The sequence below is a fragment of the Pseudorasbora parva genome, chromosome 3 (assembly GCF_024679245.1).
Source record: "Pseudorasbora parva isolate DD20220531a chromosome 3, ASM2467924v1, whole genome shotgun sequence".
NCBI lineage: Eukaryota > Metazoa > Chordata > Actinopteri > Cypriniformes > Gobionidae > Pseudorasbora > Pseudorasbora parva.
Window position 1 is genome coordinate 62,330,853 of NC_090174.1, and position 19,471 is coordinate 62,350,323.

The 19,471-nt window shown below is 40.7% G+C and overlaps 1 protein-coding gene across 1 annotated transcript in view; it reads right to left on the reverse strand.

Annotated features, from left to right (window-relative positions):
- Positions 1–3,045: 3,045 nt before the first annotated feature.
- Positions 3,046–19,471, reverse strand: part of LOC137071594 (cytosolic phospholipase A2 gamma-like) — a 35,525-nt gene continuing 19,099 nt past the window's right edge. Inside the window, exons 12-16 of the mRNA XM_067439728.1 lie at positions 13,903–14,001; positions 13,120–13,197; positions 12,886–13,043; positions 3,607–3,772; positions 3,046–3,522 (exon numbers count right to left, since the gene is read on the reverse strand). Coding sequence (XP_067295829.1) covers positions 3,359–3,522; positions 3,607–3,772; positions 12,886–13,043; positions 13,120–13,197; positions 13,903–14,001 — 665 coding nt within the window. The 3' untranslated portion in view covers positions 3,046–3,358. The remainder of the gene's footprint in view (positions 3,523–3,606; positions 3,773–12,885; positions 13,044–13,119; positions 13,198–13,902; positions 14,002–19,471) is intronic.

Below are 19,471 nucleotides of genomic sequence, written 5' to 3' on the forward strand. Positions count from 1 at the left end.
ATGAGGTTTGAATAGAACAGTTTGAATAGAGAATCGTTAGTAATTATAATGCAGACAAAAGAATAATAATTAGAGCCATAACCAGTCCGCAGAAGTGTGAATGTGTGCCGGGGAGACAAACTGAATAGGGCAGTTTGCACCTCTAAACAATAGAGGCAAAATAGAGAATGAAAGCTGAGAGGACATGGCAATAAACATCAGTTGATATTTTAGAGATATCTCAAAATAAAATCACATGAAACGATCTTGTAAAACGTTTAATAAAATTCAGAGTTTTGGACTGATCATCTTCAGATCTGAAATATAACATGGTCAGACTTGTGGCTTTAGCTGTAGTGCATTTCTAGATTTCTCCAAGGCCCACTTCAATTTTATTTTCATAAAGATATTTCATACAAATAAATTTCTAATAACTTTACAAAACTTTGAAGCTTATTATAGCTTTTTTTTATTATAAAAAATATTATCATTTTGACTTTACAGTAAACTGCCAGGTGTCTGCTTTCAAATGAGACCATAATTATGCTTTTAGTGCAAAGGATTCACAAACTGTATTTGTTTTAGTCTGAGTATACATTTCTTAGGATTTTTTCAAAATTTAGAAATCAGCTTAACAGGTTAACTAATGTATTTTTTATAATGGAAAATACATTTATAAATATATTGTGAGTTTGTAACACAAGCTTGTTTTTTTCCCCCATGGTGGCTTCTACAGAAGCAAACGGGCCATCCACAACACCACTTTAGAAGGCTCCTGAGTGAAAACTCTGCAACCCAGTGTCACAAGAAGACTTATACATATTTATTATAGTTTTTTCTTCAAGTTTAAAGTGTTAGATACTTTCGTTCAGTGGGTTTAGGATGTTTTTTCTAAATAAAAAGCAGCAAAATGTATTTCCGTTTTTGCATTTTTTGTCCATTTAAATTATATTTTCAAACTTGCCACATACAGTAAGTGTCAATAACTAATTTATTGAAAGCCAGTTGTCTTCTGAAAAAATGACACCTTGCACTTGAGGATAGCACAATGGCCCTCATTTATCAATCTTGCGTAGAAATGGGCGTATATGTTGGCGTACGATTATGCTTACACTCCTCTCACCGCCTGATTTATGAAGCTGTGCGCACCTCTGCAATTCAGCTGTATGCAATGCTTGCCCTTGATAAATGCCGCGGCTGAAAACGATCGTCATTAGAATAACACGCCCCTACATATTCAAGTCTCCGCCTCCCCCACGCCCTCATTTTACGCCATGGACACACGGAAGACGTCAAAGAAGCAAAACTTCTCCGACGTGGAGATCGGGCGCGCCTCAATCATCTCACTAGTCCACTAGTCAGGGCACTGATTAGGACATAAGTCAACGGGCTGACTCCCTGATCAGTGCCCTGACTAGTGGACTAGTGAGATGATTGAGACGTGCCCATCGAGACAATTACCAGGGAAGTGGAAAAAAGCGAAATTGTTTTATTTGGGAGTTTAAGGAGTGTGATTAAAGGCACCCAAAAAAACAAACAAATATGGACCCAAATTTTGAGTACTGTTAATAGTGTGGAGGTTGAGAAGCGCATTCCAGCAGTTTAAAAAGCTGTTTGGATAATAAATTAGGCCTACCTCACAGTGCAATTTTTTACAGCACATGTTTTGAAACAATTAGCATTTAATTTCGTATCACGGCAAATTTACATTTACATTTACATTTAATCATTTAGCAGACGCTTTTATCCAAAGCGACTTACAAAAAAGGGGAGAGTAATAGAAGCAACGGAACAGACAAGGCCAAAAACCTGTAAGAGCTGTAAGAAATCTCAATTAATTAGCACAATACACAACAATTTTTTTTTTTTTAAAGACAGACATCTACAACAAAAACTCACGTCCGCAAAGTGCCGAACACTGGATTTTGATAGCTATGATAGCTACAACCCATTAGGACTAAGGCTGTTGCCCCAGCTGTTGTCGTTAATGCAGATTCAGTGGCCCAATGGGTTGGTTTTGTATTCTAGCTAAACGCGCAGCAATAGCCATCTACAACAAATGTTTTGGGGTGTACGATATGATGATGTGATGTGGAGTAGCCTCCATTCATTCACATTAATAATTGCATGACAATTTGTAAGATTCTTTATTATATTATTATGATTTTTTTATTATTAATGACGCTTATTGTTATTTAGAAGAAGAATGTAGTTATTATTTATTTTATTAATATTTAAAAGAAGAAGAATGTAATTTGTATTATTTTGTCAGTCTGAATTATTCAGTCCCAGTCCGTGTGCAGCTGCCGCACAGGCTCGCAACTGGAGGAATACATGACTCAAATGCTTTGGTATAGTCACACAAATTAAACATTGAAGTCTACATTGCACAAAAATAAACACTGAAGTTTATAATTACAATGTTATTGTTGTTGTTGTATTTTACAGTGGGTCATAATATAGCATATATTTGTCAGTGCGTTTTGTGGTGTTAGGAATTGTTTTTCTGTGCATTTTCCCACTAACTCCAAACGTGCGTACACCACCTCCTGAGCTGGCGTAGGATTTGAGCGTGCCGTACGCCAACGTCCATATTGATAAATCTCAAAGTCACTGTGGGTTTGGGTGTATGCAAGGTGTATGCTGGAAATTTGGTGTACGCACTTTTGATAAATTAGGGCCAGTGTGTTATAATTCTACAGTCAAAAAAACTAAATATGAGAAAACGCCCCTTTCTAGCTTTAGGCTCTAAAGCAGGGGTCCCCAAACTCGGTCCTGGAGGGCCGCTGTCCTGCAGAGTTTAGCTCCAACCCCAATCAAACACACCTGAACCAGCTAATCAATGCCTTTATAGGACCTAGTAAGACATTGATTAGCTGGATTTTGATTGGGGTTGGAGCTAAACTCTGCAGGACAGCGGCCCTCCAGGACCGAGTCTGAGGACCCCTGTTCTAAAGGGTTAACATTGATTTCTCAATGTTAAGTGGTCTCTTAATCTTTTCCAGGGCTGTATATGCTGTTTGACATCAGGTGACCACAACAAACCCTTATTTTTAGAGTGGTTTATTCATAAATTTGAGCAAATAAGCAATGTAATACAGTATTTTATGCATTACTCATAGTTGTAAAGCAGTCTGCGTTGTGTTTGATTTGATTATTAATGATTAGTAACTTATTGCTTAATGAACAGACTGAAACATGCAGAAAAATGTTTAACATATTAAACAGAAAAGTAACATAATGCTTGGTCATTGGTGTCAACATTAAAGTGTAACTAGAAATCACCTTTTTGTAAAAAAAAAACTAACAAAAAAAAAATATTTAAACAAACAGTGAAAACATTTCCACCTCATTTCAGAAGCGGCACATCACTGATTTATTATTCATTATTTTTGTTTTTCATGGCCAGACGAATCTGCTGCTTCAGATTGTCTACGTTGTTTGTGATGTTTTTTCCAGCGACCTCCATAAGATCAGTGATCATCTCAGTGCTGTAAGGACGTTGAAAGGTCTTATATCTGTTCTTCCAGTCCATCATTTTATCTGAAGAAACATTAACACACTTGAATCAGAACACAGTTGATATATTTCAGTTTTATTCACGCCTACAGTAAGATCATAACTTGCCTCCACAGTTGACCACATTAAAGAGAGGGATGTGGATCACGGTTGGAGTGTTTTGGCCTTTGAACACATAGAAGTCCTTTGGATTCTTTATGTCTTCTTTGGGAATGTTGACCTCAGGAAAAGGGATGTTTAGTTCCCTGCATGTCTCTGCAGTTTCCTTCACCGTCTGCAGTAGAAAAGCATCACATTACTGTTTGGTCAAATGGGTCAGACCAGGGGTCGGTAAGTATATTTGGCCACGGGCTAACAAAAAAAATCACCACTAGATGGCGTGCCAGAATATAGTCAAAAAATACAGTCAATAATATAAGAAATAAATTGATGAAAAGTACAAATAGAATTGCCTGACATACTGTGTCTTTTGTAACTGGTAGTGAGCTGTTACTCTGTTTAAATTACTCTGGTAAATTAATAAAGCAGTAGTGACACGTAATCTGGCAAGTATCTTCATTCACCAACTTGCAGCACAGACCCCGCCGTGCTAAAACATACACATGGGACGTGGAATGGATGAAAAAAATAATAATAAAAAAGAGGACTTGAATAAGTCCATTAATGGCATGTTTGAACATTGTTTTATTTCTTCTTTCCATACTGTGAATAATAAATGTGTATTTTAATTTGCTTGTTACACAATGGTACATAACTTGTAATAATCATTTGGCCTAGCCTACTGTTACACTCAGAATTATTCCTTGGCATCCTCACGTACTAAACTGCATTTGTTTAATTGTTTGCATGCAAACTCAGAGTGATGTTAACATTTAAGATGGCATTATCAAAGAATCTAAAGAGGAAAGTCGACAGCGAAAACAGGGCAACCAAAGAAGAATTGTCAGATATCTGTGCGTTCATCCTACCTGGTTTTGTGAATGCTTGTTACTGTTCCTGTGTGTTGTGCTAAGGTCCTGCGATGTAAGCAAATGTTTCAATGGTTCACTGTTTGTTTTTTCATACCACACATTTCATAACGGCTATCTTAGAGGCATGTATAGTGATCCACTCCACAGACGCTTTTGAATGTCTTTCAGAACTTTTCAAATGAAAAGGTCTCAATTCACCCCAAAATATTGCTGCAAATATGTTTCACACTTTTTTCAAGGCAAAATCACTAAAGACAAACACACTTTGAGCAACTGTTGTTGTAATTTCTTTGATTTACCGGATCTTTCTGTATGGGAGTCTGGCACTCTAACAATTTTTGGGCAAGCCACTACTGGAGCTTATCTTGACATGAGGGGAATTTACCATCTTATATCTCCTTTTGTGCAGATCAGATTGAATGAATCCACGAAACAACAGCATACATGTCTGTTCAAGAGTCCACTCTTCAAAATGCATCCTACTTTTTAATCTAAAACAACGAATAAATAAGGAAAAAAAAACTAAGGATCCTCCGTTATTTGCATGAGTGTTTTGCATTAGAGTAATCAATCATGTCCGTTTTCAGTGAATTGGCGATTATAATCATTATTCAGATGATCTCCCCTGTACTGTGGACTGTTTCTGTCATATTAAACCCTGCCAGGTCTCTCTTCTTCAATCACAGGCTCTCTGATGACACATGATATAAACAGAGCGCAGTGTTGGGCAGTAGCGTTGCTACAAGTACTGTTTTCTCAATCAAATAGCTTTTCAGTAGCAAAGCTCTTTTGTCAATCAAGTAGTGCGGTAGCGTCCACGACAAGCTAACGCTACACTTTCCCAAGCATTTCTGAAGATAAAGCTCAAATTGGAAACACATCTGCCAAGTCGCGGATATACTTCAATTTCTACGTTCCTTTCTGCATCACACAGATGAGCACAGATGCGCGCAAGCCTTTCAAAGGACTCCTTTGGCAGTAGGCATGGAAAGGCAGGTTCGGCGCGTGCACTGGACATGCGCACTATCTAGTTGACGTTTATTTCTGAGAGCTCAGTTCGCTGTTGCACGCACATCATCGGCGCGGTGACAAAAGAGAAATCGTCTTCAATGCAAAGTTTTAAAAGAATCAATTGTGTTGCTTGAATAACTTACAGTTTCCTGTAAAAGTGCCCAAGTCTAAATTGAGTATACACATGCAAACACAGGTGCGTATGCGTATCATACACCTACAGATGAACATACACACACTCTCGACACCTGCTTTTGTTAATATTATGGATCATTTGTTTTTGTTGCCAAATTGATTTCAGACAGTTTTTGAATAACTGAAAAGGTATGCTTGTCTATATGCTTTACTTTTATTGATCACTGAGATAGAATTGATTAAAATGAAGTTGGTCCAATATAAAATTAAATAAATAAAAAGTAGCTCAGATGTAGTAAACTACTTTTGCTAAGTTGCTGTAGCTTAACTTCCTACATTTCCTAGGGGGGGTGAAGCTTAATTTACTGTAGAGTAACTGGTAGCTTAGCTCACTACATTTTCCAAGTAGCTTGCCCAACACTGACAGAGCATGTTACTGGCTGCTAAAGCTGTCAGTCAAATGCGCCCACGGTCTTCGTTGGATAAAGCCAGTCAATGCCTAGCCAATGCATGGCCAGCATAGATTTGATTGATGGACGTAGTAACAAATCAAAAGACATTATTTTGCGCAGTGTTTGTAAGATATGTCGTAAGCATTGATGAATACACCTTGTGCTTACCGTCTCCATAGCATCCAATAGTATCAGGGTGGCCTGCCAGTTTTAGCGCACATACTTAATCGCACACCCGCAGACTATATGGTAGACTGTTTTTATCAACTAACTATGAGTTCCCTATATGGGAACTCGAGCTGCGTCGTAACGCTGTGAGAACGCCTCTGCGTGAATGCGTCGTGAAGCGCGTGTAGAACCAGTCCATCTGGAGATCGATCGTCGTCGACGTGATGACGTCATCGACCGGAAACTATAAAGCGTCCGCGAACACAAACAGGAACTAGCTTCTGTGCCTTCAGTAAGCGATCTGTGTGAACCTGTCTGTCTATTTGGTGTTTTTGTGTGTCGATATAGAGAAAATTTTCCACCCTTTTGTTAAATATTATGTATATTAACAAAAAAAGAGAAAATAGAGATCAATGGAGAGTAAAAATAAGCAGTTTAAGAGGTGTGTTCATCCCTGCCCACGCTACATCATGGGTGGGGATACACACGCTTTGTGTGTGATCTGCTTGGGAGCGCAGCATGCCCAGGTAGCCCTCGAGGGGGCTGCTTGCGAGCATTGTGAACAGCTTCCCCTGAGAACGCTGCACTCCCGCCGGGCACTCTTCGAGGAGGGTGCCTTGGCTCGTGTTCCCCGCGGCTCGGGTCCCGCTGCTGCAGAGGCAGAGCGGAGGCTTCAGTCGTGGGGTTCACAATTGGACCTTGCAGAGGGGTTTGAGATGGGCCCAGCCTTATCTCAGCCCTCACCTGCACCGTCCAGAGCCTCGTCTTGGGGCTTGGAAGCCCGCCCTGCGGTTTCTTCCCCCCCGAGCGTGGCGCCGGTGCTCCAACTATCCAGCTCTGAGGAGGTGGACCTTGAGAGCATCGCGACTGAAGACTCGCCACTTAAGTCCCCTGCGAGCGAGGAGCTCATTGAGGTGCTCACGAGAGCGGTGGCCAGATTAAACATCGACTGGCCCACCGAGAGAGCTGAGTCTCACAGAAAGCGGCAGAGTAAATTAGATGAAAGATTTCTGCCCTCTCGTGCAGCGGAGTCTCAACGTCGGGGCCTGCCGTTCTTTCATGATCTGCACACCGAGGTGTCTAGATCATGGAGGAAGCCGGCATCATATCCCCCAGATATCCACGTACAGTAACATCGTGGGGCTGAAGCAGTATGGTTACGGGGCGATGCCAAAGGTCGAAGAGACGCTTGCGAGCCATCTCTCGCCTTCGTCAGCATCGTCACTGAAGGCCCCGACTACCCACCAAGCCGCTAAAGACAACATCGGCGCTGGTGGGTAAAGCATACTCAGCGGCAGGTCAGGCCGCGGCATGCCTGCATAAGATGGCTATCATGCAGGGGTATCAGGCCGACCTGCTGAGGGATCTGGATGGTAGAGATGAGGTGGGGGGCGAAGTCATTAACGAACTTAGACAGTCCGCCGATCTCGCTCTCCAGTCCCCCTCAGAGAGGGGAGGAGGGGCGGCGCTCTCAGAAGAGGCCTTCGAGGGGCAGGGCTGATCTGAGGACAGTCCTGATCGCCAAGAAGGCCTCGTCAAAGCGCTCCTGACGCCAGAAGTGTCAGGACGCTGAGGGTAGTCCCCTCCTCAGGAAAACGGTGTCTACCTCTGCCTACGGTACCCGTTGTCCTGCGGCGCCCTCTGGGGGCCGCGCTGCCAACCCCGCCGCAATGCCGGGGCCTAGACGGTCCACGTGGGCCACCCAAGGGTGGATATATCGAATATATCTTGTTGGGTCCTGCAGATAGTCGAAAGGGGGTACGCCATTCAATTCAAAAGGCGGCCACCTCCTTTCAGCGGTGTCCTTCCCACAGAGGTGGGCCCGGAGCAGGCTCTGGTAATGGCACAGGAAGTAGAGACACTCCTGCGAAAGGGGGCTATAGAAAGGGTTCCTCCTCCCGGCAGGGAGTCAGGGTTTTACAGCCGTTACTTCATCGTGCCAAAGAAGGATGGGGGGTTACGCCCGATATTAGATCTGCGCCTATTAAATCGCTCTGTGGCAAAGCTCAAATTCAAGATGCTCACACTCAGACAGATTGTATCGCAGATCAAGTCAGAGGATTGGTTTGTCACCATAGACCTCAAAGATGCGTATTTCCATGTCTCCATCCTTCCACATCACAGGAAGTTTCTGAGGTTTGCCTTCGAGGGAGAGGCATACCAATATCGAGTACTTGCCTTCGGTCTAGCACTGTCACCCTGCACATTCACCAAGTGTGTGGATGCAGCTCTGGCGCCGTTGCGTCTGCAGGGCATCCGCATACTGAATTACATCGACGACTGGTTGATCTTAGCTCACACTGAGCAGATGGCGGTTCAGCATCGAGATGCTGTTCTCGCACACATGTCGAAATTGGGATTGAGGCTGAACGCCAAGAATAATGTGCTTTCTGGGCAGTTCACATCCCAGGGGAATGGGCAGTTTACATCCCAGGGGTCCTAAATCAGGAAGCGGACATCCTGTCGAGGAAGGGGCCGAAGCCCGGGGAATGGAGACTCCACCCCGAGGTGACCAGACCAGACCAGAATTTGGTTTTCGGACCTAATATCTCTCCTGGAAGGCTCTCCTATGGAGATTCCGACAAGGACGGATCTCCTCTCTCAAGCGGGTGGGAGATTCCTGCATCCCCGCCCAGAGTTATGGAAACTGTGGGCCTGGCCTCTGAGGGGGCCAGGCTCCTAGAGGAGGGTCTCTCCACTGAGGTCGTAGAGACCATCCTGCACTCCAGAACTCCGTCCACGAGGAAACTGTACGCTCTGAAAGGGAGATTGTTCTCGGCATGGTGCAGAGAACGCCAGTTGGACCCAGTTAACTGCCTGGTTGGTACAGTGCTGGAGTTCCTGCAGGTGAGGTTCTCGGCAGGGTTGACCCCCTCCACAATAAAGGTGTACGTGGCGGCCTTAGCTGCTTTTCACACTCCTTTGGGTGGAGTGTCTTTGGGAAGACACGCTCTAGTTACACGTTTCCTCCGTGGTACTTTAAGGTTGAGGCCGGTGGTTCATTCGAGGGTCCCGACCTGCGATTTGGCCATTGTTTTACGGGGCTTGTCTGAGCCTCCGTTTGAACCCATAGAGGAAGTATCAGAGAAGTTCCTCACCCTAAAAACGATCTTTCTGCTGGCCATCTCGTCCCTTAAAAGGATAGGGGACATTCAGTCCTTGTCGGTAGGGCCCTCATGTCTAGAGTTTGCATCTGGCATGGTAAAGGCTTTCCTTCACTCCAGACCAGGTTACATCCCCAAGGTTCCTACGAGCCTGTGGGGTCCTATTACTCTTCAAGCCTTCTGTCCTCCTCCCTTTATGACGTTAGAAAAACTAAATCTGCTGTGCCCAGTTAGAGCGCTTGACGCGTATGTCCACAGAGCTGCCCTGTGGAGAAAATCTGATCAGCTTTTTGTCTGTTTTGGAGCCCCGAAAAAGGGGGCGCCCGTGTCTAAGCAGAGAATGAGCAAGTGGTTGGTCGAGGCCATTTCACTTGCTTATGAAGCGGTCGGACAGCCGTCTTCTCTGGCTGTCCGGGCGCATTCTAATTTCAGTTCTACTTTCTTAATTTGCACTGTCAAACCTTGCTGTAGATTTCTGGTTAAATAACTGTAAAATCGCCAGTATTTAGCTTTAACATCTTTGGAAGGTATTTTACTGTAATATGAGGTGAGGTTTTGCTGCACTAATAATAAACTACAGTACATTACTTTCAGCGCCCATGAAGGGAAATAACTGTAACAGTTACTGGTAAATTACTGGTCTACATTCCCATGATGCATTACGTCACCGTTTATTTCAAAATGTTAACATCTTCAGTCAGAAAACAAGGATTAATGCATTAACACACACATATGCATGCAAGCATTCATGCATGCATGTGCGCACACAAATACATACACAAGGGCTGGATGTTTGAGCCTAAATGAGCAGGTGTCACCCGTTTAGAGTTTGTTTGCTACTGTTACGTGCTGTGTTGAGAACTCCAATAGTAGATTTGTATGTTTTCAGACTGAAAATGAATCGCACAGCTACAAGTAAGTAAACAATATGTTTTTAAAATACATAATGTAAAGTTAGATGGTTTGCGTGGTTTGAAATAGCTTCCTGATTAGCAAGTTTTTTTTAGCCTCTCCTCACAACTCCTCACTAAGTAATATCCCTTTGTGTAGAATTTTTTTTTTTCTGGAGTAACTGCATTTATCAGCAATTGAACTCTTTCTCAATAAAAAACTTGTTTTATCATTGCTTTTTCGTTTTTCTAAGTTAGTCAGGATTTGCCACAATGTACAGATGCAAACTTTGCAATTTGCCTTCTCACCAACTAACTTTTTTATACAAAACAACACCAACATAGGGCAAATTTCTTCCATAGAAAACTTCAACCGGCATGTCAGTGGAAAATGATCTACATCTACCAGTCACGCCAAGGCTCATCATGCTTGGTAAGTATGAAATATATGGTAAATAATTAATGTGTTTTGGTAGTTTTTATGGTGAGAACAAATTTCACGAGATAGCCTTCTAAATTCATCTAAGTGGATGAAAGTGACACACATTGCATTGATGAGCAGTTGGATTTCTCAGTGGCGCTGCATGTGTTTTTCAGTGTCTTCTATGTATTTAACATTGAATACCAAGAGTCAGCCAGTGCCACATTAGAACTAATTGAAAGGTACATGTGCAATAATGTAAAATGAGTTTGCCACAGTTGTGCATTTTATTTTTATTTATATGGTTTCGTAGTGTGATTTTTCTGAACAGTTTGATTTGTTATTCCATTTCTGAAATAGCTGTTGTCTGATTCGCTCAACAGGTTTTTAGTGAGGATTAATCCTGAGGCGACATAGTGTGCGAAAGCTGGAATTAGCTGTAAAAATGTCATCTGTTAAGAAAGATTCAAAACATAAATCCACATGTACATACATTTTTGTAGTGGCTCACTGAATTTGAGAGGAAAACATACAACTAACTGAAAGCATTTTTGTTAATGTTTTACTTGTATGGATATAAGAAGGTAATTTAATTTGTGTAATAACCTGAGGGTCATTAGTGGCTGAGATGTAAATTTGGGTGTTGCATCCAAGTTAATTTTTATTTGGTTGGAGGCAGGATTTGACATGTCTTGAAAATATTTGTGTGTTTTCATATTATATTTGTTGATATTATTGTTATGAAGGAGCAAAATATTATTTTTTTCATTAGTTTTTTGTAATTCTGTTATGTTGGGCAATAGATAAACATCTAAGTAATAAAGTCAATTTGTGTAAAGATTTAAATGTTCTGTATATTTTTTTATTGAAGTAACATGACAGAATGCTTCATAAGTTTAATAGTACCACAATGAGTACTGAATTATAAAGGATTTAAATGTATATGCAGTACAGTAATTAACTGAAAACAATGTTGCCAGTTATCAACTGTAATGCCTGATTTACGGTATAAAACTGGCAACACTGTTGCCAGTTAGTCACTGTAACAGATTCTTTACAGTAACTAGCTGGCAACAGTTTTGTCAGTATTTTACTTTTTAAAAAACGGGTAAGGTTTAACAGTGTGCATTATCATATAGTAAAAGAAAACAAGCACTGTAAAACTCAACTGATTGGCTTCTCTCCTGTATGATGTTTCTCCAGACCTTACTGCACATGAGCTTATGTTGACCTCCTAATTGAACTCCTTCCCCTACATTTATCATAGATCTTAAGTGCAAACAATAACCATAATCAAAGTACTCAATATTCAAAGTGCAAATAGAGACATGCATGATCCAGAATGATACAGAGCTAAAAGATGGTTACAACAAGATAGCTTTCATATTTGGAGATATTCGACATGCCTCATGAACATTTCAAACATTGGTAACTTATTCAAGTCACAGGTTTGGATTCGGAACAACATAGGAGTTGAGTAGGGGTGTGACGAGACACTTATCTCACGAGACGAGACACAAGATTGGGTTTACGAGATTGAGACAAGACTTTTACATATAATGTTTTTAAGAAAATCCTCACTGATTAAATACATGACTAGAAAAATGCTTTGCAGGTGCATTTGAAATGGTTTAATTCATCATCTTGTAATTAATGTTATAGCTTGTAATACAATAGCTTTCATATTTGGAGACATCCGCATGCGCAACAGAACGCAACAGATTGAAATCACATTTGAATGTGTTTTCACGTTTACTTTCACTTTCAATTTAGCGATTGTGCGTACTCTGTGAATAGCCTCCCTTTTCATAAAGGTGGTGCTAAACATGCATTTTAAGAGGTAAGTCTGACGCTTCTGTTGTGCAGCAAATCATCCGCCATGGTCCTGTAAGTCATCTAATCATGTGATCTGTGATCACTGCTGCGCTCTTTGTATGACTCGAACAGATTGGTTGTGCTGATGGAATTAAAGTGACCATTATGGACCTGAATCAAATTATTTTTATTTCTATGAAAAGCAAACTACAGTGGGGCGTAATGTAAAAGTAGTGTTGGCATATTCTATCCTAACGTTATGTTATGAAATCATCATCTCAAGAAATCTCGTCACAGTTTAGTCTAACGAGATCTTGTGGCACGAGATCTCGTCACACCCCTAGGAGAGAGTAATAATGATTTCTACAGGATTTTTCCATTTAAATGAACTATGAGTGAATTCTCTGTGCGTATATATACCGTGAAAGGATCCTTGTCGTCACTGAAATCCAGTGAAATGATGAGGTCGATATCTCTCGCTTTTCTCAGCACTGAGAAGTAGGGTGAGTTGAGCAACAGTCCAGCATCCTCATAGTGTCTTATCTTATTTTGCCGAAGAGCGGAGGGCACTGCTTCATCTGAGAGATCAGAATTATTATATTAATTACAATGAATTCCCAGTTAGCACCTGTCCATTTGAGTTTCTGTTCTCACCTGTAATGTTGTGAAGGAAGCCATAATTCCTGCCCCATTTCCACTGAGCCATGCACTTGCAAATGCTCACGTAAATTTCTGTAAAACAAACACAGTTAAATTCAGTAAATGGTTCTGATATTGTTTTATATTCTGTATATGTTTTTAGTTGACTACACTGCAAAAAAAATGCTCTTCTTATTTAGTTTATTTTTTTCCTATCTAAATATTCTTAAATCAAGATTTACTAGAAAAGTAAAATGACATTTTTTTCTTGTTTTCTGGGGGGAAATATCAAAATGAAGTGAGTTTTTGCTTGAAACATTCAAAGTTATCTGCCAATGGGTGTGAGAAAAATCTTATTTCTGTTTGGGACAGAAACAAGATTTCAATCAGAAACAAGATTATATTTTAAGCAAAAACTCACCTCATTTTGATTTTATTTTCAACAAAACAAGAAAAAAATATTGTGTCATTTTATTTATATAGTAAATGCATCTTGATTTAATAATTGTTAGATATTTAGACACAAAACAAGACAAATTTTCAAAGAAGATAATTTTTTTTGCAGTGTAATTGGTTCTTTGGAGAAAAGATTTTGTTTCATTATAACTTCTTCAGCTTTAAAGTTCATCACTAAGTGTCTAAAGTTTCTTCTGTGGCATCAGTTTGCTAAAACCAGTTTTGTTGGTGCTAAATGGAAGCTTTATGCAATCTTAGAGTAAAAACACATTCGGTTAATGCATTAATATGGCTTGAAAATAGTACATTATACAAATCAACACATTGTAAATTTCAACCTACCTAAACGCTTAAACTTGGAACTGATGGAACGTATTGCCGATTTAACATGCCAATCAGTGAGTAAAACGAGTTCCTGCTGCTGTTCTCCTTCAGTGAGCTCTGTAAAAAGACAGAAATATCCATGTATGATTTAGTTATTTTTCATTTGATGTAGGTAAAATTCTTGTTCCCTATCAGTCAGTCATGTTCAATGTTAACGTCAGTGACTCACGTATTGGGATCTTGCCTGAGAGCCCAATCACCTTCAAGCGGTACAGAACATGCCAATGGACATTGGCTAATAAGATTTGCATTGTGAACCAAGCCTGCAGTACAGGTATATAATTAAGCATGCAGGCTTTCAGGTGCTAGTATTGGTCCATTTTCTGGGGGACCCAGCATCACATTGGGGGCTCCACTGGAGGATTAGATGTTGATTGCTGCATCTTAGGATGGGCTAGACTCCACCAGGGATGAGGATTTAGCTGCTCTGCCCCTTCGGGGAGAGTAGGATTGTTCGAGTCTGATCCAGAGCTGAGGGCCATGCATTCCTGGCCTCAAAATGCTGCCACCTGGCGAAGTCTTCCATGTCTCTCATCCAGGGCCTGCATGTTTTTGGCCACCTGGCGGCCAAGTTTACCAGGCCAAAGCAACCAAAAAGCTGTATAAGGGTAGTTCTGACCCAGAGTTAATGCAGGAACTGCGCACAGCGACCGACCATGCCCTCTGTCCCTTGGGCAGACAATGCCCACACTTGGGGTTCAGGAGTGCCATCTATGGCTGAACCTGGCCGAGATGAAGGAGGTCAACAAAGTTTACTTTCTTGACTGCCAATGTCCCTGTCCTCCGCCTCACTTCCCCACTGCGGATACGTCTGTGGTCCAGGGGTCTGAACCGGTTCAAGGAACGAAAACGAAAACCGGAAACGAACAAAATTTTAATAGGAACAAAAACAAAAACAAAATCTATTTTAATCATTCTGAACGGAAACGTTTATTTGAAATGACCATTAACCGGTTAATAACATTATTTTATTGTTCTCTTTAAAATTTTATTTGGCAGTGTAAGTTACCAATCATGAATTAGTAGGCTACAGCATGTGGCGTTGACGTATCAAGCGTGAGTGAAATGCCTGCGCAGCACTCATCTGCAGATGATCTCTCCGGCGGATAAGATTTTTTCTTAAATAAACACAAGTAGGCTGCCCATCCAATATTCAGAGGTATGTTGACGTTAAAACATGCTTAGACACTTAAAGATTAGCCATACAGTAATGGCAATCATTTTTTGTTTGTTTCTCTTCTGTAATTAATGTGAGTGAATACATTTTTAGAACATAAAATTTTTTTAGGCCTATATCATTTTCCACTGTCAATTACTTTTTTTAGATGGGCCGCCACTAGGGATGTCCCGATCCGATCACGTGATCGGAAAATGGTCCCGATCACGTGATTTCAGACTCGATCGGAATCGGACGTTACATCCCGATCAGGACTCGGATATATATGTATATTCTGGGGTGAGGTGAGCAGGGGTGCCGTGTGAAAGGTGCACACTTGCACCGCGGTTCATCTCACAACGCATTAATAATATGGGTTGTAACTTGAAAATAATGCTTTATGTATGTTTCTGTAGATGGATACACGTGCTGGCTCCTCAGTGATGCATTACAACAGCGCTAATAAAAGAAAAACGTGGGCAAAATGGTCTATCTGTGTAAACTTTTGTTCAATTCATGCGAGTGCTGCCGTATGTTCGAATATGAGTAGTCAATTTCACAGTCATCGCCAGAAGACGCGAATGAGAACGCGCGCGCTGATCTGTCTCTGTGCATCATCCGAAAGCACGCACTCGTCTCACAACGCGCAAATATTAAGTTCTCTTTCAAGTCTTGCGTTTAAATGGACCAAATAACACAAGACGTATGTCAACATGTCCATCTTGATGAGTATCCAAGCAGACATAGTCTGAATATGCCTTAAGAGGACTTTATACAGTCGAGAAAGACGACGCAGAGCCTTCCATTAGGTCTTAAAGGGGCAGTAGCCTTTACTGCTGTCTGTTTAATGTCAACAAAAAGATTTTTATGTTTTTTAAATAAGTTTAGTTTTAGTTAGTTATTTGAAGCTATAAAAACGGCTGTGTGATGTCATGATTGACAGCTGAGATCGACGTCTTCTCTGAGTGAAGTTTTCACTGAAGCACTAACAGACTTTTTTCAGGATTTTTGGGAGCAAATTATTTAATTTAATTTAATTTCCATAACTGTTTATTTCACACCAACATAATTAATTGTTCTGCATCTGTGAGAGTATGGGTGTGCTTTTGATATCGCCATTGTACTTCCTGCTCTGCGCAACTCCGGTCCCGGACTTTTTTATATTTACTGTTGCACTAAAATCCAAAAGTGAAGAATTTGTGTTATTTATTACTTGATTGTTCAATCTACCTCACAGAAGTGCTCTGTTTGTTAGAGTTGTTGAATGTTACAATAAGGTGAATAAAATAATAAAAAAGGAACATCCTGGTTCGTTTTTTCGCTCTTCTTTATTCTTTTTTTAATGTATTATAGAAGTATCGGATCGTGACTCGGTATCGGCAGATACTCAAAATCAAATGGCTCGAACTCGGACTCAAGGGCAAAAAAACCTGATCGGGACATCCCTAGCCGCCACCAAGAAAATCCTTTTCGTCATTATTTCTCCTATGACAAGTCTGTCTGCAATATTGAAGGGTGCAAGGCGGATGTAACTGGGAATCACGAAGGAAACTTGCAGAGGCACATTCAGCGCAAACATCCAGCAAAGTAGGCTGATTCAACCAACAATAAAAGACCAGCTTCTACAGCAGATGGTCAAACAACTCTAGATGGGGTCATAGTTAAAAAGCCAAAGACAACAGGCCTACATATTAAACTGAATCCTGATGTTCTAAAAGATGAGTGCATAGAGCTAGTAACTGTCAATGGCAGACCATTTGCATTAATGGAAGACACTTGTTTTAGAAAAATTATTTATCCATTACAACAGGCTATAGGAAATGATTTCGCTATCAACTCCTCAAATGTCCGTGGTATGTTGTCAAGTGTTAGGTAGGAAGGGAACAGAAGTCACTGTTGAGTGTGCATTTTCTTCCATGAAGTACATTCTTTCCCCACTGAGATTTTCAATGAATGCGCAGGTATTGGAAGACATTATTTTCGTACATTTAAACAAGCAGTACAGACTTTAAGCGCTACATAGTCTGATTTAGGCTAGTTTGTGGATTTTGTTTATCCAAGTGCAACTTGTTTGCCAATACAGGACATGTCAATTTTTTTCCTAACGGTCAAAAACGGGTCAATATTTTTTCCAGCTGTTTATGATTTATAATTAATGCATGTATTTCTGTTGTGGTTTTAACAATGTTATTAAATTAATGTTAAAGTTTAATTATCACGTGTTATCTTATTTTTGAGTGGAAATAAGTATTTGTTTATACTTGTTTAAACTATAGGCTAAATTAAAATAACTTTATTAACCGGAATTTTTTTTTTTTATCAAATCGCTTTCAGAACAGTAATTTTAAATGAGGAATGCAAAAACTGAAATGCTAAAATATCGATTCTGCTCGGAGTGAAACAATTTATATTTTTTTCCGTTTTTAAGCCCGGCTGTGGTCCCACTGGTTCTACTTGCTCAGTGTCTGGGAGCCTGGCTAGAGCTTCGGCCATGCAATTCAGTTCACCCTGCATCCCCTCAGGACCAGCGGCATCCGGTTCACGTCAGTGGAGGACAACAATGCTCCTGTCACTGCTCACTGACAGACTCCCAGCTAAGCCCTGCTCTCAGAGCTCACCACAGACAGACTGTAACGGATTAGAACTGCTTCAAGATTCAGCACCCAATGATGACTTTCTGGAAAATGGCCAGCAAAGCCGGGATAACATATTTCAGCTTCCAGTAACACCAGAGAAACAGCCCCCCTCAGCAGACATGTTATTCCTCTCTCCAGAATACCCCCCTCTGAGTTTCTCAGAGAAAATGGAGGAACTGGTTTATGCTGGAACCAGACTATCACACTCGATTGCTGTGAGTCCCCAGATATCAACCAACAAGTGTCGAGCCTCACAACCACCAAAGCCTGTGGGCCCAGCTCACCCTCCGTCTCCTCCTGTGAGATTTCTTTGGTCACAACGCCAGGGCCCACACACTCCTCCATCTGTTATGGGTGAACCAAAAATGACTGATACCAGCTCTCAGTGATATGATAACAGTAACATTATCAAATGTTTACAGAACAAGTGGGAACGCAGTGTGCCTGTCTCTTTCTCTATTTCTGTTCTGTTACTTGATAGAAAATCTAAGGCATTCTTAGGCCCTACAGCAAACACATCTAATCTGCTGGCGGTTACTTGTCAAACTAAGATTAATTTAGGGGGGAAATGAACTGTTAAGTTAGCACTTTTAAACATCTGTTCACTTAAGAACAAAAAAATTCTAGTCAAGGACTTAATAACCACAAAGAACCTAGATTTTTTGCTTCTAAATGAAACGTGGCTAGAAGAAAATTGCAGTCCAACAGTCCTCAATGAAACAGCCCCTCCTAAATTTATTTAGCCTGCAGAGCGGTTAGGAGAGGTGGAGGGGTTGCTGCTCTTTTTAAAGATGTCTGTCAACGTAAGCAAGTATCATTTGGTGACTATTTGTCTCTCGAATATCATGGGGATTTTGTTAAAAGGTTAGGGCACTGTCTGATCATTTCTGTATTTTCTTTGGCATATCAATCTCTCCTGCCATTGAAGCTAGATCTGTCTCTGTCAAAAAGAGATGCTTAAATGAGAACACTAATGTGCTGTTTATGAAGGCTATATCTCTAACATCGAGCATATCTGCAGACTGTGTTGATTTCCTCTTTGACTCTTTTAACTCAAAAGTTAAGAATGTAATTAATGATATTGCTCCTCTGAAAGTTAGGAAAAAGAGTGGCAAACAAAAAGCACCTTGGAGAAACTCAACAGCAGTGCAAATAATGAAAAGACAATGCAGGAAATCTGAACACATATGGCGGAAGACAAAACTTGTAGTCCATTATAACATCTATAAAGACAGCCTTCATGCTTTCAATGTGAAACTAGGCAAAGCTACACAGTGATTCTTCTCAAATATTATAAATAGAAACATAAACAACACGTGCACTTTTATTGCTACTGACCAGAGACTAACTAGGCAAAGCTACACAGTGATTCTTCTCAAATATTATAAATAGAAACATAAACAACACGTGCACTTTTATTGCTACTGACCAGAGACTAACAACCCCCCCCCCCCCCCCCCCCCGAGTCTCATCCCTAGTGAGCTGCCCTCAGAGACCAAATGCAGTGAGTTTGCATCTTTTTTTTTCTGAAAAAATTAATAATATCAGAAAGGTGTTTAGCACATCCTTAAGTTGCTCTGGGGTCTTTAATTTCTTTATAAAGCACAGTGAATTGTCATGTGCTATTCATTGTGGGTATGAAATGTGCTATAGAAATAAACTTGCCTTGCCTATTAAACCTATTTTGTATGTGCTAATATAAGCTTTATGGAATCTCACAGTAAAACACATTTCG